General features: G+C 37.2%; 1 protein-coding gene across 5 annotated transcripts; it reads left to right on the forward strand.

Annotated features, from left to right (window-relative positions):
- The first annotated feature begins 44 nt into the window (after positions 1–44).
- RSRC2 (arginine and serine rich coiled-coil 2) lies at positions 45–18,344 on the forward strand. 5 transcript variants are annotated; one of them, XM_043557471.1, is made up of 10 exons: positions 45–199; positions 4,225–4,381; positions 5,730–5,773; positions 8,246–8,436; positions 9,477–9,680; positions 11,856–11,978; positions 14,244–14,323; positions 15,542–15,774; positions 16,226–16,315; positions 17,366–18,344. In XM_043557471.1, exons 1-10 carry the CDS (start codon positions 194–196, stop codon positions 17,543–17,545), a joined length of 1,308 nt encoding a protein of 435 aa, XP_043413406.1. In that variant the 5' UTR covers positions 45–193; the 3' UTR covers positions 17,546–18,344. The 5 variants fall into 5 exon arrangements, with proteins under 5 accessions (XP_043413406.1, XP_043413409.1, XP_043413410.1 ...); XM_043557474.1 differs by having other exon boundaries at positions 56–199; positions 8,224–8,436; XM_043557475.1 differs by having other exon boundaries at positions 56–199; positions 8,224–8,436; positions 15,545–15,774.
- The last annotated feature ends 4,917 nt before the right edge of the window (positions 18,345–23,261 follow it).

The following is a 23,261-nucleotide window of genomic DNA, read 5'->3' on the forward strand; positions in this document are numbered from 1 at the left end:
GCTATAGAGACTCTTATCACCACCCATTTTTTTTTTTTTCCCAGCAAGCTGTGCGAGGCACCGGGCCTCATCCCCCTTTGTGCCATCCGGGTCTCTCGCGCGAGCGATTTAGTCTGTGGCGAAGCGTCGGGTCGGCCGGTACTGTTGAGAGCGGCAAGTGGAGGCGCCGCACTAGCGGCAAGGACTCTGGACTATGGCGGTAGGTGCCAACTCTGGGTTTAAAGCCGGGGATGTTTTTCTGCTACTCTCCAAAGAGTGGGTGAACGGCTCCCAGAGCTGTTGTCCGCGCGTGTGTGTGGACAAAATGGCGCCGCGGCCTTTTTCTGCGCCCGCCATCATGGCTGCCTGCTGTAGGGAGGGGGAAATGAGGCGGTGTCGATGGGGGTGGGGAGCCTCAGGGAGTGTCTTTTTTTTTTTCCAGAACTTTCCTCACCTTTTTTCCAGCCCTGTATTCTTTCTGACCCACGGACCGGCGTCCAGTTTAGCTTACTCATTGTTAGTGGTTTATATTGAGTTCCATTAGGGCTTGGGAATTTATGTCCGTGTTGGGGAAGGACTGGGGAAGAGAGAAAAAGCATGCGGGGGGGGGGGGCGAGGGTCTTGGAAAAGTATTGGGTCAAAAAGGCGTTGTCTGTAGTGGATAGAATGGGAAAAGAGTCATAGCAGGTTTTTTTGGTTTTGGGGTTTTATTTTGGTTTAGTTTGGGTTTTTTTGCTTACGCTCAGTAAGATTCTAGTTGCATAATTTCAATTAGTGTTTCTCCTGTTAAAACCTTAATTTGTTTTTAGTAAGGACCTGAGGAAGATGCTGCTCAAAAGGAGTAAAAAAAAAAATTCGGCTTAATTACGGGAAGGCTTTGGAGCTACGATTTGATTGTTCTGTTTCCGAAGAGGCTCGTGATGTAATCATTTTGAAGTCTTTGAAAAGCATTATAATAAAGCCTTATCATTGCTGTTGTTTCTTTAAATTTAAGAACCCTGCGTTGACCCGTTTAATTTTAAATAAGAACAATGGTGCTTTAAAAAAAAGCCTGCTTTTGAGTATAAGATGCCCAATTCTGGTGGATCGCGTTATTGTGATTACTTCATTTTTACTGAAACTGTTAAAAAAAAAATGCAAGCATTTTGTATTCCTTTCCACTGGAAAGAAAAGTTCTGTTTACTCCTTTTCGAAAACAAGTAGGGCTATAATAACGAAAAATTTATTGTTTGCTTTTTTATAAAAATTAGGGTTTCTGGAATTAGGATGGTTTCTGCACTCCCCTCCTCCAATGCCTAATTGAATTAACCGATTTTTGATAAGGTTTCAAACAATTGGAAGCCTTTTTTTATATTTGTGCAACTAATCGATGTAATGTTTTCCTTTGTTTAGTGTTTTGGGCCCCTTAAGGTACTTTAAATAAAGAATAGCATTGTTTTACTTGGGCTCAAATTTAAAAACGAAGCCATTTCAAACATTTGGACCTGCAGTGCCTCGTTCAATAAAAAGACACAGTCCCCTGGAGAAGTGGCCTAGTATTAGATTCAGTGTACCTTCTTTGCACTGGAAAAAGATTTGTGTACTTGGTGTTGAGCGTTATTAGGGTTTAAAAAAAGATAAAAATGTTAGGGTAACTGGTGGCCTTCTGAAAAAGCAAATGCTAGAGTAGAAGACGGCTTTGCAATTAGCATTTAAGATTTCTTATGTACCTCTCTGCTAAATCGAAATAAAGTTAACTTATCAGAGAAATTTTATTCAGTTGGGTTTTGTTTTTGTTTTTTTGGGGGTTTTTTTGGATACTTTTCATTAGGCTATTACTATAAAATAGCCTCATGGAAATAAGGGCCAACTGGCTACCTATCATTCATACCTGTTTAGTGTTAGGACGGTTTTGTTCTATATATTTTACAGATGAAAATGGCTTTTTGGTATAAGTTATTAGCTTCTATTACTGGATGTCTTCCCTTATGCCATGGGCATTTGACTTCCCTATTGCCAGGCTTCTGTGATGCACGTAAATAAACTTGACTGAAAACTTGTACTACCTAGGCTAGATGCTGATTTTTCCGTGGAAAGGTCGTTTATAGTTCTAGTCATGATCTCTGAAAAAGTGAATGACGTGCCAGTGGTTCTGCAGCATGCCCCCAAGAGAAGTGATAGCAGTGCTTAAGTTTTTGCAGTTTTACCAAGTGTAAGCTTTACTAGCACTTAACATCACAGACATCTCTGAAGTAGCCCATAAGGATAATGATGAGAAGGAGAATTAAAAGAAAATGGGTAATGTGAAAATCATGATTAATTGTTACAGCTTGATTTATTAGAAAGTAGAGCACAAAGAGCATCTTAGGGGAGCTTTGCTGTAAGATAAAGTTGAACTCGAATCTATGCGATGAAAGCTTTCACCACAAAAATTTTATGATTCCAAAAATCACCCATACATAGAAAACTGACGAGACCCTTGAATGATTCTAAGAACCTCTCCAGTAGTTGTTTCCTTTGTTTGCTTTTTTTTTTAAACCGTTGTCAGAGGCTTAACACATTTATGTCTTTCATCCCAACTAAGCTTGTAAATCTTTTAGCATTTTATTCTTTGAGTCTAGCGTTGAGTTTGGCACATTTGTGACTCTTCAGTAAATAGTTGTTGAAATAGTGCAATTTCTCCCCCTTCATTTGTTAAATTACTCCCCTTTTAGTTTACTTGCCATTTGTTTTCTGGACTAATCTTCCTAAAGGAAGGAGAAATTCATTGTCATGTGATTTTTTTTTTTTTCCTCCTCCTGAAAATTTATAGTGATTCCCTTTTATCCAATTCAGATTTTTCTGTAAAGACCATGGTAGTAAGTATTCTAGACATTGTGGACAACATACATTTTCTGTCTCATTTCTTGCTTAATCTTTTTAAAAATGTAAAAACCGGGGCGCCTGGGTGGCTCAGTCGGTTGGGCGTCCGACTTCCGCTCAGGTCACGATCTCACGGTCCGTGAGTTCGAGCCCCGCGTCTGGCTCTGGGCTGATGGCTCAGAGCCTGGAGCCTGCTTCCGGTTCTGTGTCTCCCTCTATCTCTGCCCCTCCCCTGTTCTTGCTCTGTCTCTCTCTGTCTCAAAAATAAATAAACATTAAAGACCATTTAAAAAAATAAATAAATAAATAAATAAAATAAAAATGTAAAAACCATTCTTAGGTCAAGGGCCAAGTGGTCCACCTTCTGAATACTACTGAAACGGTTTCCCCTGCCTTTTATCAAAATCTGATTTGGGAACAGTTCAGGTTTTAGCTTCTTGAAGCTTTTTTCTATGACTCATTTAAATCAATGTCTTTTTTGTATGATGCTGCTGTTTGTAATTTGGACTGCACAGTTAAACAGCCACAGAAGTACTTTTTTTTTTTTTAACTGGAAATTAGTAACAAGAATTCATTTGTTTGATTGCTGTGCTGAGTAGTTTGTTATGATGAGCAAGGCAGGTGAAACTGCCTTCTATAAACTGGAAAACAAAACTGATATTTAGATGAAAAAATCTAAGTAAGTCAGGACTCTGTGGAAAGTATACGTACAATTTAATGTTTTTTTAATTGCGTTGTGAAAATTTATAAAATGCTTTAAAGCAGAAACAACTTAATGTTTCCATAGCCCAGAGCATATGTGAGGAGAGGCAGACCATATTTTGCAGCAGCACTGTGCCAGGGGGCTGTTTTCATTAAAGAGGGTTAATGAAATTAAGATTGGGTTCTCAGATAGGTAAGTTAATTTTCTGTTTATTCTTTTATAATCTAGAAGCATTCTCTCTGCTGTTTTCTTAGATTTTACAGACTTGAGTCGCTAAATTTTACCAACTTATTTTAAATGCTTTTTTAGTGTATGCTATTTTAAAATAAGCATATTGGTAAAGTCAGGTAAATGACTTCACAAATCTGAAATGGTCTGTATTTTTTCTGTTTGAATGTATGTTCTTTGAAAATACTTGGAGCCCTCTTCGTCCCCCGTTGTTTTTAAAGTTATGAAAATAAGGATTTTTTTAAGTTAAAGACATCAGTCTAATCATATATATTTTTGTTACTGGGTTAGTCATTTCAATTTATTTAGGTTTATCAGCTACAACGAATAGGTACTTAGAAATTAGCCTTCTGATTTATTGAGTTTTTTTTTTTTTAACTCAAGGATCATTCTCTTCCCTCCCTTTCTTTTAAGAAATTGGAACATTTTAAATGTAATTAAGAACTTATAATCATTTTTCTTTAAACTTCTAGGCTAGTGACACAGAGCGAGATGGACTAGCCCCAGAAAAGACATCCCCAGATAGAGATAAGAAAAAAGAGCAGTCAGATGTATCTATTTCTCCTAGAGCCTCAAAACATCATTACTCAAGATCACGATCAAGGTCAAGAGAAAGAAAACGAAAGTCAGGTATGAGTTGTTGGAATTGTAACTACCACTATCCGCATTTGTTATAATCCATTTAGATGTGTGTGTAAAACATACATTTAGTTTTTGATACAATTAATGTTTTTTTCCCCCAATTGAGAAATGAATAAAAGTACATTGGTGATTTTCTGGAGAATTTTTTAATTATGAAAAACATAAATGTCTTCATGGAGAAACTTATAACTTCTCCAAAGGCAAATATATATATGTATATATATATATATACACACATATTTTTCAAAAATGTGTTTTTGTGTCACAGTAATTATTTGTCAACCCTGAGATGTTTAAATTTCATTTTTTCAACATTGGGAAAATGTTTTTGAAAGCTGTGTCTGGACAGTGGTATGTTTTTCTGGAGTTCTTTAACATGCTTTGATATACAATACGAGAACGTGTTTAACCTTGTGTTTTGATTAATTTAATGTTAGAATATTTCTGAAGCAAGAGATTTTGGCTTTTTGAGATGTTCCTTACTCGTTAACCTGAAAAAGAATAAATTGATATGATACAGGAAGCGTGATGTTTTGCTGTATATATTTTTTTTTAACTAGTACTGCTATATAATGAAGAGGTTAAGTGAAAAGTAGAATGGTAATGAGTTAAGAGAATTTTAAGACCTGAGCTCTAGTTATTTATCCTTTGTGCCCACGGATAATTACCTATAAGATAGTTCAGATATATATTTTTACATATATATTTGAAACTGTACAGTATTAAAATCAGTTTTGAATGGAAATTATTCTAAACTATAGCACCCTTCTCACCATTTAAGCCAAATATAGTTCAACCTGTTTCTTTTTTTGCATTCTTGTTTTTTCTTGTGTACCTCTGTTAAGCCCTTTTATAAATTTTCTGTGGACTGGAAAACAAGATGGGCTAGTCAGAATGTTTTGTAAATTAAGAGTCTGTGACAAACTGAAAGACAGTATCTGTTTTTGACTTGTCATGGAGGGTTGGTTTTGTTTTGTTTTGTTTTGTTTTGTTTTGTTTTTGGTTTTTTTTGGGTTTTTTTTGCTTACTCTCAGTTATATCTGGTTTGTACAGATGGCTTGATTTGTTTCAAATACATACAGTTTTAACTAGAATAATCCCACCTTGCCAAAAAAAAAAAATAGTCTTTGAAAGTTAGTAAGTAGAATTTTAATTAAGCAAAATGGGCTAGAGTCTGTTAAGGGTCTGACTCTTGATCTCAGGGTGGTGAGTTTAAGCCTACTTTAAAAAGGGTGGGGAAGAAGGACTGGAAATTGTCTTTTACCTAACTATTAGAATTTGCTTTTGAGATATTTCTGTATCTTTGTTTATGGTGAACTTTTGTATGTGTTTACAGATAATGAAGGAAGAAAACACAGGAGCCGGAGCAGAAGCAAAGAGGTAATTAACACTTTGTAGTGAATAGGCACTTTAAAATTCTTGTAAAATATCTGGTAGAAATGTTTGTGTGAATATATGATTTCATCAAGGTAAGTACCAAAACTTGAAATTTAAAAGGTTAATTGGGTTATAAAATAAGCATGATATGGATTCATCATTGTTCAAGAAGATAGTTGTTTATATGAAAAGTTCATTCAAAAATTATTAATTTTATTATGTTGTGAAAATATTCACAATAAAAATTTCATATGAAGATTATAATTGGTTTTTTTAGGCCTGTCACACAGAGCTTCCATTAATCTGAGGTCCCGAGTCTCCTTATGCCTGACGACTGCTCAGGATTTTTAAATAGCAATCATCTTTAAGTAGCAATATCCTAGAGATCCGTGGGCTACTTTTTCTTTATGGAAGGTAACAAGAGTCCTCTTTTCATTAGCAAACCAGTTCAATTTCCCTAAGAGTAGTATTGAATTTTGAAGTAAAAGGGTATGTGAGGGACAGCTGGAAAGGTGGCGGTGACAGCAAAACTTGAGGAAAAAAGACAGCAGCTGTATTGCAGAGGAGTTAACTTGCTCGCCCACCTGAGAAGACAAGGGATGAGCCAACAAGGAAGAACAGAAGTAGGAGCCAAAAAGGGAGGAGAAGAATCTTACGGGGGCTGGGCAAGGGACTCCTAAAAAAAAAAAAAAAACGTTGGCAGGGACTTCACCTCTTCCCCTAATGGAAGCTCTGTTAAATTTTTAATTTAGGAGAGTTTTTGTGAAAATGACTATTTTGTTTAGCTCACATGATAACATTTCTATAATAAATCATACTCAGCGTGCTAATGCGCGAAGAGACTGAACTGAAGACGCTGCAGACTCAGATAGCAAAATAATAAGCCTACTTCATGATAAGGTAACTATTAGTCATTCAAACTCCTATTTCCCTTAAGTATATCTTAAATCAGTTAAGGGTTTTAATGTTTTTTTTTTAATAGTAATGTTATGTTTGGAAACCTGGATTGAAATAAACTCTAAAACCTTTGGAAGTTGAACCATTTAAAGCTTTTCCAGTTTGCCACTATATGGCAAAATCAAGGAAATAACTTTTATAAATTCATATTATAGAGAACTGGCAATGAAAGTAAAATTTAGGTGTGTCTCCAGGTCTCTTGTTTTTCTGCAAAATATTAACTTACTATGATTCTTTTCAGATATATCATGCATGTTCCAAAATGTTTGGCCAAGTTTTTTGTTTTTAAGAAAAGTTAATCTTGAGTGGAAAGAAACATGCTATGGCCTGTTTGGGAAACATGAGATAAGTGTCCTGTTGTGGTAGAAAAGCAGTGTCCTGGGCATCAGAAGAACATGGGGTCTGGGTTCAGCTGCTACCTGTAGCTTTGTGACTTTAGATCTTAGTATAGTCATACTTACAGTAAGGGGAATTTAGACCATCTGAATTTCCTTCCACCTTTAAAATTGTGATTCTGAGATGTCTGGGATTTTAAGCCTTCCTAAATGGGTTTGACAACTTAATGTGAGGAGATCCAATGTTTATCACTTCCTAATTTGGTGTGTGAGTGTAGGATGGAGACTTGATCATGCAATTAATTTTAGCTCAGTCTCTGAATGCGTATTTTGTGAAAGCAAAAGCCTTGGTTTTAAATCTTTCAGAGTATGGGGAAAGTAGGTATTGTATAATGGTGTAGGGATTAATTATATTATGCCTAGTTTGATTTTGTAAAAATTAAAACAGATACGGTTGCCATTTTCTACCCTAGGTACATGAAATGTAATAGAACTCCAAGCCCGTTGGGATATTGCAAGATGAAAAGTGATTGCATCACAGTTTAGACATTGGGAGAAAAATCAAGAGCCGTCTTTTAGAGAGAATGTGGCAGTATAGCTTTAAAAAGGACACTTCAACTCTGCGTAAAGTAACTTAATTGCAGAAAATACTAATAATTAGTAAGATTAATCTTATTTAGCTACCTAATTGAAATGCGTTTTCTGGTGCATTTCTTTGTGTCCTGATCATCTTTGTTACTGTTTTTAAACGTAAATGATATGTACTCTGGTTTTAGAAGTTGATGTATATATGTGTATGTGGTTTGTTTCTCTAAAAGGTTTATTGGAAAATTTTGAAAGCTTTGATGTGTATCTCCCTTACTCTTTTAGATAAAAAAAAAAGAAACATCAGGGAATCCTTTTTTCTGATAATGATGGTTTTTCAGTATTATTTCAACATTGAAAATCATTGTTTTAATTGTGTTAATTTGGGGAGGAAACTGCATTTGGGGAATTTATAAAGACAAAGATTAGTAGTATTCATCTGCAACATTGGGTGATGTGAAACTAGATCATTTTTTTTATTTGCCACACACTCCTAAGGTTACTAATGTTGCATCTCAACATTTTTGTCTACTGATACCCATACTAACTCTCTTTGTTGCACTATTTTCCTGAAAGAACCAACTTCTTCTTAAAACAGGCAAGAAGACATGAATCCAAAGATAAATCATCTAAGAAACACAAGTCTGAGGAACATAATGACAAAGAACATTCTTCTGATAAAGGAAGAGAACGACTAAATTCATCTGAAAATGGCGAGGACAGACACAAACGCAAAGAAAGAAAGTCATCAAGAGGCAGAAGTCACTCAAGATCTAGGTCTCGTGAAAGGTAAGTAGTTTGGGCATTTATAAGTGACTGCCATCCGTAGAGCTATGTTATGGAAAGCTTCTCATTAATCCAGCAATACCCAGTCTTAATTAGAAAATACTATTTGGTGGGGCATCTGGGTGACTTGGTCAGTTGAGCAACTCTTGATTGTAGCTCAGATCATGATCTCATGGTTAGTGAGTTTGAACCCCATGTCAGGCTCTGCACTGACAGGGAAGAGGCTACTTGGGGATTCTCACACGTATGAGTGCTCTTTCTCAAAATATGAAAGGAGAAGAAAATACGTGTGTGTGCTAACTTGACCTATTCTCTTGCCTACTGATGTCCATTAGTTGCCGAAATCTTTGGGACATTGTTACCAGATAAAGGCAAAAATGGTGTCCAAGACTGGGGGGTAAAGGATGATGATTCACACATTCAGTTAATGAAGTGCTTTTTTTGTTTGTTTGTTTTTAACTTTGTAATTTATCTGTTTCTTGTAGTTAAAAAGTTACATAGCTGAACTATGTTTAAGCCAATAAAATGATCCTTTTACATTGTTGGTGTAGAATTTGCTGATACTGTGTGGTATAGGTGAAAAGGTTTTTTTTAGAGACTGGGTCATGGCTGGAATTTTGTGGGAATTTTGCTTTAAGAAGCAGTGTTTAACATCATGTTTGGAGTTTGTGGAAATAGGTGGTATCAAACTGGGTCAAAATTTTTCAGTAATAGATTAACTTGTCATCTTTAAGTTGCATAAATACTGCGATGAAGCAATAGTAGACTTTAAACTATTAAACAGAATCTTAAGTTGGGGTAGGATGCATTGCATTTTTGGCATGTTACAGCTTTACTGTGTTCCCTCTGAGGCATCATCAAACAAGAATAAAGGCCCATTTGTTATAACTTCCTTCATTAAAAGCTTCAATTATCCTTTCTATATACAATACAGAGTAGTTTATAGCCTGATTTGACAGCACACACGGTAGACAATTCATAATGTCTGTAGTTTGAAAAGATACATCTCTAAGTAACTACAAATTTGTGGGCTTTATTTTTAGGCGTCATCGTAGTAGAAGCAGAGAGCGGAAGAAGTCTCGATCCAGGAGTAGGGAGCGGAAGAAGTCAAGATCCAGAAGCAGAGAGAGGAAGAAATCAAGATCCAGAAGCCGGGAAAGAAAACGTCGGATCCGATCTCGATCCCGTTCAAGATCAAGACACAGGCATAGAAGCAGAAGCAGGAGTAGGACAAGGAGTAGAAGTCGGTAAGTAGTCATGATCATGAATAAAATTAGATAGGTCCCTCACAGGGTCTGTTCATCTTCTCTCACTATGAAAACATCAAAATTGTGGATCAGAATTTTATTTAGAGTTATAAAATATATTGATCATGGGGCGCCTGCATGGCTCACTTGGTTAAGCATCTGAGTCTTGGTTTCAGCTCAGGTCATGATCTCGTGGTTCATGGGTTCAAGCCCCATGTTGGGCTCCCCACCATTACTGCGGGAGATTGTCTCCATCTCTCTTTATGAAAATAAATAAACTTAAAAAATAAAATTTTTTTTTCAACGTTTATTTATTTTTTGGGAGAGAGAGAGACAGAGCATGAACGGGGGAGGGGCAGAGAGAGAGGGAAACACAGAATCGGAAACAGGCTCCAGGCTCTGAACCATCAGCCCAGAGCCTGATGCGGGGCTCAAACTCACGGACCGCGAGATCGTGACCTGGCTGAAGTCGGACGCTTAACCGACTGCGCCACCCAGGCGCCCCAAAAAATAAATTTTTTTAATCACATTCTGACCAATGAACAAACCTGAACATTTGCATAGCATTCTTACGTATACTCATTTAATCAGATAGTCTGTGAAGTGTAGGTAGGAATAGTCCCATTAAAATCATAGTAGCAAAACAATCGTTTTGTGAATTCAGACCATTGGACTTAACCTTAAGTAACTTGTCTAGGAAGCCTCAAATGATACAGTTATTAAATAGTACTGTCAGGACCAAGTCCCAAGTGTGTCTGAATACGAGTGCTTAACCCACCACACTCTATATGCTATCTCAGACATTCAGAAAGATGAGCTTATTCAAACCTGACTTGTTTGAGGGGAGGCTTTAATTTGTTGAGATAGGAAGTGAAATAAGAGAAGGGCCACCTGGGTGGCTCAGTCACGTGAGCATCCTGACTCTTGATATTGGCTCAGGTCATGATCCCAGGGTCTTGGGATCGATCCCAGCATCAGCTCCATGCTGAGCACAGAACCTGCTTGGGATTCTCTCCCTCTGCCCCTCCCCCCATTTTCTCTAAAATAAAATAGAAAAATTTTTTTTGAAGCACAAGAGAAAATGTAAATATTCAGAGGATGTATTTATAATTATATTTACATAAGGCGGTTATTAATAGTGTATGTATATGCGGAGGTCCTCATGTTTAATAGAAAAGCTTTTTTGTTAGCCTAGTGCTCAAGTTAGTCTGTAAAGACTGAACTACAGGTAAAAGTAGACTGTGCTTATTACAGTAACTTGGTTTATCCCTTTTGATCACTATATCAGCTTTTTTTTTTTTTAATGTTTATTTATTTTTGAGAGAGAGAGAAAGAACACAAGCAAGGGAGGGGCGGAGAGAGAGGGAGACACAGAACCCTAAGCAGGATCCAGGCTCCTAGCTGTCAGCACAGAGCCAGATATGGGGCTGAAATTCCCAAGCTGTGAGACCTGAGCTGAAGTTGGATGCTTAACCAACTGAGCTACCCAGGCATTCCAGTATATCAGTAGTTTTAGTTTGTAATAGGTTACTAATTTGAACTTTACCAGTTATGAGGTTTAGTGAATTTAGGGTAAATGGATTTCACCATTAACTACCATAATTTTTATTCTCCATTTGGACAATACAGGCCATTATTTATGGCATTTCTAGCTTTTTTTTTTTTTTTTTTTATGGCAGTTCTAGTTTTGGCCACTGTTACTCCACTCTGATCGCTGCCTGTTTTTTGTTTTATTTTTAATCTTTAATTTTCCTAATTCTTTTGTTCTCTTAATGTGCTTTGGATTTTTAACATTTATGAACTAATTCATTGTAGATTAAAATACTAGGAACATTGAAACTATGGATCTTGCTACTAGGGATTTATCCTATATATTCACCTATGTCAGCATAAAATAACAGTATAAAGTCTATCTTTGTAACACTGTAAGAGCAAAAGACTGGAAACATTCTAAATGTCTGTAACTGGGATGGTTAAATGAACTTGTAGAAAACTAGCAGCACGTTCAAGGAACCTTGATACCTTGTGGAAGCTGTAGGGCAGAGGTGGAGAGGAAAGGGTTTGAAGTATATTATCTACTGTTTGGTACCCATGTAAATATAATTGGTTTTGATTAAGTGAGGTAATTATTATTACTTGGCTGTATTGCAACATGTGAAATATGGTTTATCACAGAGATAGAAAGAAGAGAATTGAAAAACCAAGAAGATTTAGCAGAAGTTTAAGCCGAACTCCCAGTCCACCTCCCTTCAGAGGCAGAAACACAGCAATGGATGCACAAGAAGCTTTAGCTAGGAGGTTCGTATGTTTTCTATTGATGTGTTTTTCATTTTTTCAACTGGAAGTAGATACTCAATTGTGTGGACAAAGTGAATGGTTTCAGAGTATAAGTTAAATGATTAAATCTAGCTATGCTATTGTGCCAGCTCTGTGATGTAGAACTAATAAGTAAGTAATTTGTTAATTCTCATTTTAAACATTTACCAGTTTGTCCAACTGGAGAGATTACAGTGTCTGCAACAGTTTGTTTTTTTCCCTTCATGATTAACTGTTTCATTTTTCTCAAATTTAGGCTTATAAATACTTTTGGTTTGCAATTGAAACTCTTAAAAACTCTTAAATTTCGCCTCTGAAATTGCTTAATGTTGCAAGGTGATTTATTTGATCTTGTAAATTTTACTGCTGATAGCATGAGATTGTTGTATGGTTTAATTTTGAAATAATGTCAAAGATGTTCTGATAATTGTGGGATGACACACAGTAGGGCTGTCTGGCCAAAACGTGCAAAATCATTGAAAGAACTGCCTTATAGAGAGAGGGAAGAAGTAAAGTAAAATCCAAGTGCTTGTTTGCAGGTTTTCCCATATTCTGAAAACTATACTTTTGATTTGGGGTTTTTTCCCTTATGAAATTGAGTTTGTATTTTTTTTTTTCATTACAAAAATACAGTTATCACAATGTAACCTGATGGGCTGCTGCCCTGTGAACCCAGCCTGGCAGAAACTCCAGCTGAACAGCAGCAGCAGCAAAGGTGTGAGCTCGCCCCTTCTTCATTCCATTCACCTTAGTGAATGGTGTTAATTCCAACCTGCAATGGCCATTTTAAATATGCAACCAATAATAGTTCATTATATTTTCTTCCTGAAACTAAAATCAACGAAATTAAGAAGTAATTTATAATAGTATTGAACTAATCTATAAAGAATAGCCGATTAAGCCTGGCCAGTATTTTTTTAAGCCCTGTATTCTTATTAAGTTGGGTGTGTTTTAATTTGGGGCTTTTATTACTTTTGAAGCTGTTTCTAGCATCTAAAACTATTTTGACTTAAATAATCTGCTTAGTGATTTTCAGATAAATTTATATGAAATAACTTTTTTCAGAATACCAGATTGCGCTTTGGCTAATTTGGAGTTTGAAGGGAAATCTTTGGTTAATAAGAAACTGTAGTATGTAGACCGTTGTGCCTTTTTTATTTTTTTTTATTTTTTTTTTAATTTTTTTTTAATTTTTTTTTCAACGTTTATTTATTTTTGGGACAGAGAGAGACAGAGCATGAACAGGGGAGGGGCAGAGAGAGAAGGAGACACAGAATCGGAAACAGGCTCCAGGCTCCGAGCCATCAGCCCAGAGCCTGACGCGGGGCTCAAACTCATGGACCTTGAGATCGTGACCTGGCTGAAGTCGGACGCTTAACCGACTGCGCTACCCAGGCGCCCCCCGTTGTGCCTTTTTTAAAAAATAAGGACGAAATTTTTAAACTCATTTGAAAATATTTTTCACATATGTGGACCAACATTTTAATGTTATCCCTAATCAGAAACTTTTATCCCCAAGGACAAAATCAAGTCTGTACTGTTTCTTTGTTGCATATGTGATCAATAAATGGGAATAAAATTATAGATTGTTATATTCATGTAATGTAAATTTTAGCAATTGTTAAAGTGAATGCCCGTTTGCTATCACTGTATTTTACTACATGTAGTACCCCAAAACAAAATCTTTTCCCTAATTTTTGTCCTTTTATACCAAATTGAAGGAGGAAGGGGTGGCTTTTAACTTATGATTGGGAAATCAGTAATCCTTTGAAGAAAAGAGGCTTCTCTTTCAGGAACTCACGAAGATGATACTACAACTTACTATATAAGAAGTAGATATTGGCTTGACAGCATGTTTAGTATGTGTATGTATTAGTGAATTTAGAGTGAACCAGAACCTGTTTTTCTTTCATTTGGAGATGAATTTGTTTCATGTTTCCAGTTCAAGACTGAATAATTTTTATTTTTTCAAAGTACTCTCCGTGAGAACTGTGTGTAAAAAAGTATTCCAGTTTTTGGTTATTTCGTGAATTTAAAAATGTTTAAAACAAGTACTGAAATAGTTCTTTTAACTGTGACTGATATGTTAAGAACGAATGCTTTTTTTTCCCATATTCAGATACCAATGTGTTAAATTTAATTTAAAATTCTGTATTGTCTCGTGTCTGTACATGTGGAGAAGTACAAAGATAAATAATATTTTTATATTGAGCGTTATTTTAAATTCAATGCAATTGTTATTGACAGGTTGGAAAGGGCAAAGAAATTACAAGAACAGCGAGAAAAAGAAATGGTTGAAAAACAAAAACAACAAGAAATAGCTGCAGGTAATTTATTTTCTTTATTATGGAAGTGTATGGCATTTCCCTATAGAAAATTTGAAAAATTCAGAAAAATAATGGAAGCAAATCACCCGTGATCTTTGCTAGCCAGCAGTGCACAGTAAACCTTTCTTTGTTTGTTTTGGTTAATGTTACTGAAATGTGGACAACTTACTTTTTGATGTTAACTTTCATACCTCATAATTTCTTCGTGCATATGTTTCTTAATTAGTTGATGGACGTAATTTTGGCAAGTGAATAGTCACTGTTCTTGTTTAAACTTTAGCCGTACTACACGTCTTTTAGTCATGATTTTTGAGAAAATGCAGTTTAATAAAATGATGGCTAAACCTGGATAAGAAATCAAGACTTTCGACATAACACAAACATTACCTGATTGAAGATGATCAGAGAGTGCTTGTTGAATTGTATGGAATGTAATCTGGAAGGTGTTTTTTGTTTTGTTGACCTTTCTAGTTAATCGGTGCTTCTTGAAATTATCTAAAATTGTACAAATTGTTATTTTCCTCAAAACTTTCATAACTGGATTGCCACAATATTAGTAATGGAGAGAACTTTTTAAGCTTATATCCTGGACTGACAGAAAAATACTTAGAACAGTCTGTTCACAGAAAATTGATGCAGTTCCTGACTCAACCACTTAAAATGGAAACACCAGGCATGGCATTTAACCTTTATAGGCCTTGGGCTTAGTATTTGTTTTACGTGTGTCTTCCTTAATATCTTAAATACTCGTTTAAGATCAAATAAATGTCTTAAATCCTTTTGTAAACTTAAAGACTGTAAAAATGAAAGTTTTTAGGGGTGCCTGGGTGGCTTAGTTCAGCATCTGACTTCAGCTCAGGTCATCTCACGGTTCCTGAGTTCGAGCCCCATGTTGGGCTGTTTTTATTGTGTTACAAGTTAGCTACAAGCATCATAGTTCATTTTCATTGAAATAATGAATCTTTTTACTGTTTGTAGAATACTTACTATTTTCAGATACGTAAAGTATGTATAAAGGATCAGATCCAGGAAATCTTATAAGTACGTCCAATAAATTTTTACTAAACTGTTAACTGCTTTATAAACTAACATGCATTTCCTTGTTTTGGTGAAAATATTCTGCCTTTTTGTAGATTAGTTCTTACATGTAAACACACTGCTGTAAATTAGGAGGTTTGCTTTGCTTAGTCTAGAAATCTGTACTTCCCTTCTCTTCAGCAGCTGCAGCCACCGGAGGTTCTGTTCTCAATGTTGCTGCCTTGTTGGCATCAGGAACGCAAGTTACCCCTCAGATAGCTATGGCAGCTCAGATGGCTGCCCTGCAGGCTAAAGCTTTGGCAGAGACCGGAATAGCTGTACCTAGCTATTACAACCCAGCAGCTGTGAATCCAATGAAATTTGCTGAACAAGAGAAAAAAAGGAAAATGCTTTGGCAGGGCAAGAAAGAAGGGGTAAGTTCTTTAATTCCTCTTTATTGTCATTTATACCTAATAAGTAGTTGTTTAGAGCAACAGTGGATTGGAAAGGATTGGTTTGGGTTTATTATCCTGCAAACCTGATTGGAATAGTTTAATTTACCACAGTTACTTAATTTTGGAAAAAGCATGATCTAAGTCCAGTTTTAGGAAAAAACAAAAACAAAAAAACACAGTATTCCTGTAAATTTATAATGGGTGAAGAAGCTGCTTCTTAGCTTAAGTTTTTTCCATGAAGGATATATTGTGAAGTACTTCTATTTCTTTGTTTCATTACATTGTAACAGGAATCTTAAAATAATGATAATGATAAACTCCATTGGTAGAATGCCATAAATGCTGTTGTTTCTTTTACAGAGAGATTTAGTAACCTGATAAAAGAGAACCTAAATTTTATGTATTCTAAAAGTTGAGTGTTTCTTAACAGGACAAATCCCAGTCTGCTGAAATATGGGAAAAATTGAATTTTGGAAACAAGGACCAAAATGTCAAGTTCAGGAAACTAATGGGTATTAAGGTGAGTTACATGGTTGGAATTAAAATACATACTAACATTTTCAGGTTAACATTGTTCCTCCATCTAAAAGTTATTTCAGTAATGTGTCAACTTTGGGTTCTTTCTGATGCTTTCTTGTTAATGTTCTTCAGATTAATTTCACAGAATTATGTTATCACTAGTTAGTTGACAATACAAATTATTCAGTTTAAATTAACATGTTGATTATAACTTGCTTATACCTTAGATGAACCATTTTTAAGATTGTAAGCTTTATTTAGTAAATAAAGTTTCCAGGGAGTTTTTTTAAATTAAGACATAGATTTTTTTGTTTCAAGTTTTTATTTAGATTTTTTTTTCCCCTCAGTAAAGTGTAAATGTACAGGTCCAGTATTAGATTTAATATAACAATTGGGAAAACCTCACAAATGCTCAGGTATTATTACTTAAGGGAATGTATTTTTTCATCGAAAGGGTATTTGGCTTAAAGCAAGCTGCACTGAACTGGCTGTTTTCGAACAATGCCAGAGGACCTTTGCATCTGCTGCTAGCTTTCCCTGTCCTTTTCTTCCCTCAGGTCCCTGCATCGTTCTTGGTTTCTGCTCACATGTCAACTTCTTTATAGTCCTGTCTCACCTGCTTTTTTTTTTCTTTTTTTTTTTTAATTTTTCAATGTTTATTTTGAGACAGAGCATGAGCGGGGGAGGGGCAGAGAGCAAGAGGGAGACACAGAATCCGAAGCAGTTTGCAGACTGAGCTGTCAGCACAGAGCCCAGCGCGGGGTTCCTATTGACAAGCCATGAGATCATGACCTGAACCGAAGTCGGATGCTTAACTGACTGAGCCACCCAGGCACTCTTCACCTGCCTTTTTAAAATAGCGTATCTCCTGGTCCTTCCCAATACTTAGAACATTGCCTTGTACTTCATACGTGCTAAATGGATGAATGGGAGCTAAATAAGGTCAAATCCATATCCTAAAAAATGTGATTTATCATAAGTACTGTCAAGTGAGAAAAACCTTTTTTCTCTTCTGTGTTAATTTTAACTATATTTTTTATCTGATGTTTAGAGCGAAGATGAAGCTGGATGTAGCTCAGTTGATGAAGAAAGTTACAAGACTTTGAAGCAACAGGAAGAAGTATTTAGAAATCTAGATGCTCAGTATGAAATGGCAAGATCACAGACCCACACACAAAGAGGAATGGGATTGGGTTTCACATCATCGATGCGAGGAATGGATGCAGTTTGAAAAAGATCAGACCTACTGTTTGGGACTTTATAGACTTCTGGTTCTGATGTCAGGTCCTTGTTCACCAAACAGCTAGCATTCTAGCTTGCATGGGTGTTGCATTGACTTTAATTTATTGAAAAATACGATTTTTTGTAAATATCAGATCAGTGATACTGGTGTTAGTGTTGTAATCAGGTTAAACACACTTCCATTAAACTTGACAGGACTATAGAAGGACAATATTTTTTAGTTCATGAATTCTACTTTTCAAATATATAAAAGCTGCAGGTGGGATAAAATCTCATACATGGATATTTCGTGTCCGCTGTCTTGTGTACTTTTGTACTTAACCTTGTACAGTTATTTTCATCTCTTGAAACATGAAAGAAATGTTATGTAGATGTTCTTTAGAAGATCTGGCCATTTGGTACATAATCCAGCACAAATAAGCTGGGTGGTGATGATAATAAAAATGGTTTTCTCAAAACTGGTGTTAATTTAAGTTACCTGGAATTCTTATTTGAATTTGTTTGATGGGTTTTGTAGCATTTTGCAATTGCTATTAGAGAACACTAGGTAGAAACTCCTTTTTTTTTTTTTTTTTTAACAGTTAAATATGCTCTAGGCAATACCACGGTGAGCAAAAATGTAAAAAGTTGGGAGGAATAACAAACGTTAAATTAATACTGTTTTCCTACTACTCTAAGGAACAGAATCGGTGTACAATATTTGTTCAATATTCCATGTTATTCAGGAAATAGATTAATACATTAAAGGGATGTAAGCACTTTTATTTTAATAAAGTGCCTTGTAACAAGTTCTTGGTATGCCCTTTGCTCATTATCCCTTTGAAGTCTTCACTAGTACTAAAATGTTAGAAAACTACTTTGTCACTAAATTAAGTAGGGCATAAACAGGGTGGAGGGGGAGAACCGTAGAACTTGTAATTCATTTGCTTTTATTACTACAAAGTCATAATTTTCACCTTTCCCTAGAAAAATTTGTTGGAAAACAACTTTATAATGTAGCACAATACAACAAGGGAAGCATGCTTAATGGTAAAAACTTAACACCTTTTTTTTTTTAATTTTTTTTGAATGTTTATTTTTGAGACCGAGACAAGAGCATGAGCGGGGGAGGGGCATAGAGGGAGACAGACTCCGAAGCAGGCTCCAGACCGAGCTGTCCCACAGAGCCTGATGGCGGAGCTCGAACTCACCAGCCGTGAGATCATGACCTGAGCCGAAGTCGGACGCTCAACCGGCTGAACCACCCAGGCGCCCTTTAACGCTTTTATTTTTAAAATGAGTTCATAACTCTGGTCAACTTGCTTATTGGGCATGTTTTTGTGATGAATGTGCAGTTGTACTATAAGATTTTTAATATACCTTGGTAAGGGGCTTAGCTTTTCCAGAGCACAATTATTTTATGAAGAAATGGCTCTTCATGCTTGAGTGACAGGTTTCTGGGGGAATGGTACCATGGTTTTTGTTTTTTCATTCTGGAGTCCCCACAAATTCAGATTTTTCAAGCTAGCTGTATCTTCTCAAATCAATGTCATTAGAAATTTTCATGGGTTTACAGAAGGCAGTGTGGATACTAAAGCGTACACTGTGTGCTGTGTTTTTCTATATTATTTTAGGAGCTGGCCATACATTATGAGTGATAGGATCCATCCTGCCCTCATCTAGAGCAGTAATTTAAAAATTGTAACCAAATTTAAACAAATAGAACTAGTCTATCCCAACAGGTAATATGTAACTTTAGTTGAGATTTTACATGTTTTTAAAAACCAGTGTATATTTTAACGCATCGCAATTTTGACTAGCACTTAGTTATCAATAGCCAGTCCCATGTAGCCAGAGACAACCATATTGGACAATGCAGATCTAGAGGGAGGCATGTAGATAATTTTTAAGTCGCATAATTAAACTTGAATAATTGATGGGAGTCCTGGAAGGGGAGTGGGAACATCCAACTTCATTCATTGTGAATGAAGTTATAGGGGAGACTTACTTAATGGTTTTGTTATGTGTTAATCTTATGTTCTCCCCCCCCCCCCCCCCCTTTTCAGTGGCTGTTCCTCTGCTTAGAGTTTCATATCCTCAAAGATGGATATGTTGCGGTTTATCCTTGTAAGCAACAGGAACATAGGTTTCTGTCCAGGAGATACTTTAAAGAAGTGGTAGCTAAGGGCGGTAAGAGTAAAAGACTACACTAATGTTTGGGGCTAGATAACGATGAACAGTGTGAGAGCAATTGGCTTTGAGGGTAACTTGGAAGTTAGAATAGGACTTTGTAATTGTGTGTGGGTGTTGAAGAAAACGCAAATTCAGAGATGAGGTTTCCAACTTGGGTAGTGCTGGATTTTTATTACGTTAAGCTTAGAAGGCTTAAGTACTGGGGTAACTGGGTGGCTCAGTCGGTGAAGGATCCGATTTGATTTCCACTCAGGTCATGATTTCACAGTTGGGGGGATATAACCCCTTGTAGCTGAGGGCTCCATGCTGGGCCTGGAGTCTGCTGAAGATTCTCTCTCGCCCTCTGCCCTTCCCCTGCACACGTGTGGTCCCTCACAGTCTCAAAATAACATACCTTTAAAAAAGCATGGGGAGGGGCGTCTGGGTGGCGCAGTCGGTTAAGCGTCCGACTTCAGCCAGGTCACGATCTCGCGGTCCATGAGTTCGAGCCCCGCGTCGGGCTCTGGGCTGATGGCTCAGAGCCTGGAGCCTGTTTCCGATTCTGTGTCTCCCTCTCTCTCTGCCCCTCCCCCGTTCATGCTCTGTCTCTCTCTGTCCCAAAAACAAATAAAAACGTTGAAAAAAAAATTTTTTTAAAAGCATGGGGAGGGGTACCTGCCTGGGTGGCTCAGTCAGTTGTGTCCAACTTAAGCTCGGGTCGTGATCTCACAGTTTGTGTGCGTTGAAGCCGGGCATCAAGCTCTGTGCTGGCAGTGCAAAGCCTGCTAGGGATTCTCTCTTCCTCTCTCCCTGCCCCTTTCCTGTGTACACTATCTCTCCCTCTCAAAATAAGCTTTTTTAAAAAAAAAAAAAAAAAAAAAAAAAAAAGCAGTTTCATTAAAAAAAAAAGTACCATTGGAGAAGTAAATCGGTTCAAGGAGATGGAAACAAGTTTTATATATCATTCCAAGCTAAAGTTTCATAAGTCAAATGATGATTGAAATGTATACTTAAATGTAATTTCTAGGGACACCTGTCTGGCTCAGTCCGTAGAGCATGCAACTTGATTCCGTGCTGGGTGTAGAGATTACTTTAAATCTTTAAGGGGCGCCTGGGTGGCTCAGTTAAGCGTCTGACTTCAGCTCAGGTCATGATCCCGCAGTTTGTGGGTTCAAGTCGCATGTTGGGCTCTGTGCTGAGAGCTCAGAGCCTGGAGCCTGCTTTGGATTCTTGTGTGTCTCTCTCTGCCCCTCCCCTGCTCGAGCTGTCTCTAAATATTTAAAAAACATATTTCTTAAAAATCTTTAGGATAGGGGCGCCTGGGTGGCGCAGTCGGTTGAGCGTCCGACTTCAGTCAGGTCATGATCTCCCGGTCCGGGAGTTCGAGCCCCGTGTCAGGCTCTGGGCTGATGGCTCAGAGCCTGGAGCCTGTTTCCGATTCTGTGTCTCCCTCTCTCTCTGCCCCTCCCCCGTTCATGCTCTGTCTCTCTCTGTCCGAAAAATAAATAAAAACGTTGAAAAAAAAATTAAAAAAAAAAATCTTTAGGATCTATATAATTTCCATTGGACCCACTCCTAGTTCTCTCACTCTAGCCATTCAGCAATTTCTGTAGTCTCATCCTCAGTCCCAGTCCTTCAAGTCTCCCAAGACTCGTAGACTCTTCTCACTGTATTCTTCCTTAAGCAATCTCATCCTTTACCGCAGTTATATTTACTGTCCTTGAAAATGTGGGCCAGCGAAGTGGTAACCTCTAGTTCGGACTTTTTTCTTGGAGCTTTACTCAAAAATTCAGCTGCTCTTCCACTGGGGCTCAAATTTTACCTTCAATATAAGAATGTGTAACCAAAATGCTTGAAAAATTTCCTTCACCAATCCAGTTGCTTCTCTATGGCCTGTGAGAATAAAATTGCCTCAAGGTACCACATACCTTCCTTTATTGCTATTAAACCTGGTCGGCATCCATTGCTATCTCAAATGATCACTTACTTACTCAACCAGTTTCTTGAGTCAATCCTGAGAACTATTCATGACCCCTTTTCTCTCATTCCCTGTATCCAACCTTTCAATTACTTCTGATGCTTTAATTTTATCTTCTAAATATTTTCTACTTCTGGGGCACCTGGGTAGCTCAATTGGTTAAGCATCTGACTTGATTTCTTGGTTCAGGTCATGATCTCACAATTTGTGAGTTCAAGCCCCACATCCTGCTCTGTGCTGACTATGTGAAGCCTGCTTGGGATTCTCTCTTCCTCTCTCTGCCCCTCCCCCGCACACTCACACACACACACACACACACACACACACACACACACTCTCTCTCTCTCTCTCTCTCTCTCTCTCTCCCCCTCCACTCCCTCCCTCCCCCCTCTCAAATAAACTTTGACATTTTCTACTCCTAAACATCAATTCTCCACCACTATCGACACTACCCCAATACAAAAATCTATCAATCTATCTGCTAGACTCAGTATTTTACTTTTGCTGGATCTTTGATCCTTTTTCTACCATGCAGTCAAGACCATCTTATCAAAATGAAAAATTTCAGTGTGACTGGGTGGCTCAGTAAGTTAAGCCTCCAACTTTGGCTCAGGTCATGATCTTATGCTTCATGCGTTTGACTTCCACATCAGGCTCTCTGCTATTAGCACGGAGCCCGCTTTGGATCCTGTCTCTCTGCCCCTTCTCCGTTCACTCTCTCTCAAGAATAAACATTAAAAAAACAATTTTTAATGAAAATTTGCAGGTCACAAACACACTACCTGTTTAAAATGTTGAAATGACTTCCCAATTTTGGGAGTGGAAAGAGAGGAACCTTAAATTGGTCTGTGAATCCGGACCTAGTGTACTTGTCTCCTCTTGCTCCATTCTTTGCATTTCACATGTGATTTCTTCCAAGGAGGATGATCTTAAATCCATCCGCCATAATCTCGCCATCAGTTCTGCCTTTCTAACAATGGTTGAGTTCAAACGTAAATTGCTCCATTCACTGATTCTCACAGATTCTGTCAAAGTAAATCGTTACCTATCTATAACTTTTTTATTTCACATATTTTTAAAAAACGAGGAATACTCATCAACACCTACCTCCAAGGGCGGGGCCATTTAGGGTTATTTTTTTGTTTCTTTTGTTAGCCCATAGAGGCTCCACTAGAGCAGGAACTTCTCTATTCTACTCACTCTTCATCCTCAAGTTCTGGACCTGTACCAGGCACATTGAACGTGGTAAATAAATGTTATTGAATGAATGAGTCATTGAACTAGAGAAACCACCGAAAGCCGCAACAGAGTAATCTAAATCAGTCTAATGATTAGCTCGTTTTTCATGAAAAAGTGCAACAAGCCCAGTAAACTGAAGCAGTTTGTCCAACATCACAAAGGTAATCTGTGGCACAACTAGAGAGTCCCTTCTTCTTTTGTTGCAATTTAGCACGCACACCAGAACCCGTGATAAGACATGCGTCGCGCTCTGATTTTTCAGCCTCAGATGCATCACACGGACAACATACATTGTTTTAACACATTCTGATCTAGCCAGGCTTTCGGCACGCTTAAA

The sequence above is a fragment of the Prionailurus bengalensis genome, chromosome D3, assembly GCF_016509475.1.
Source record: "Prionailurus bengalensis isolate Pbe53 chromosome D3, Fcat_Pben_1.1_paternal_pri, whole genome shotgun sequence".
In the NCBI taxonomy this organism is placed as follows: Eukaryota; Metazoa; Chordata; class Mammalia; order Carnivora; family Felidae; genus Prionailurus; species Prionailurus bengalensis.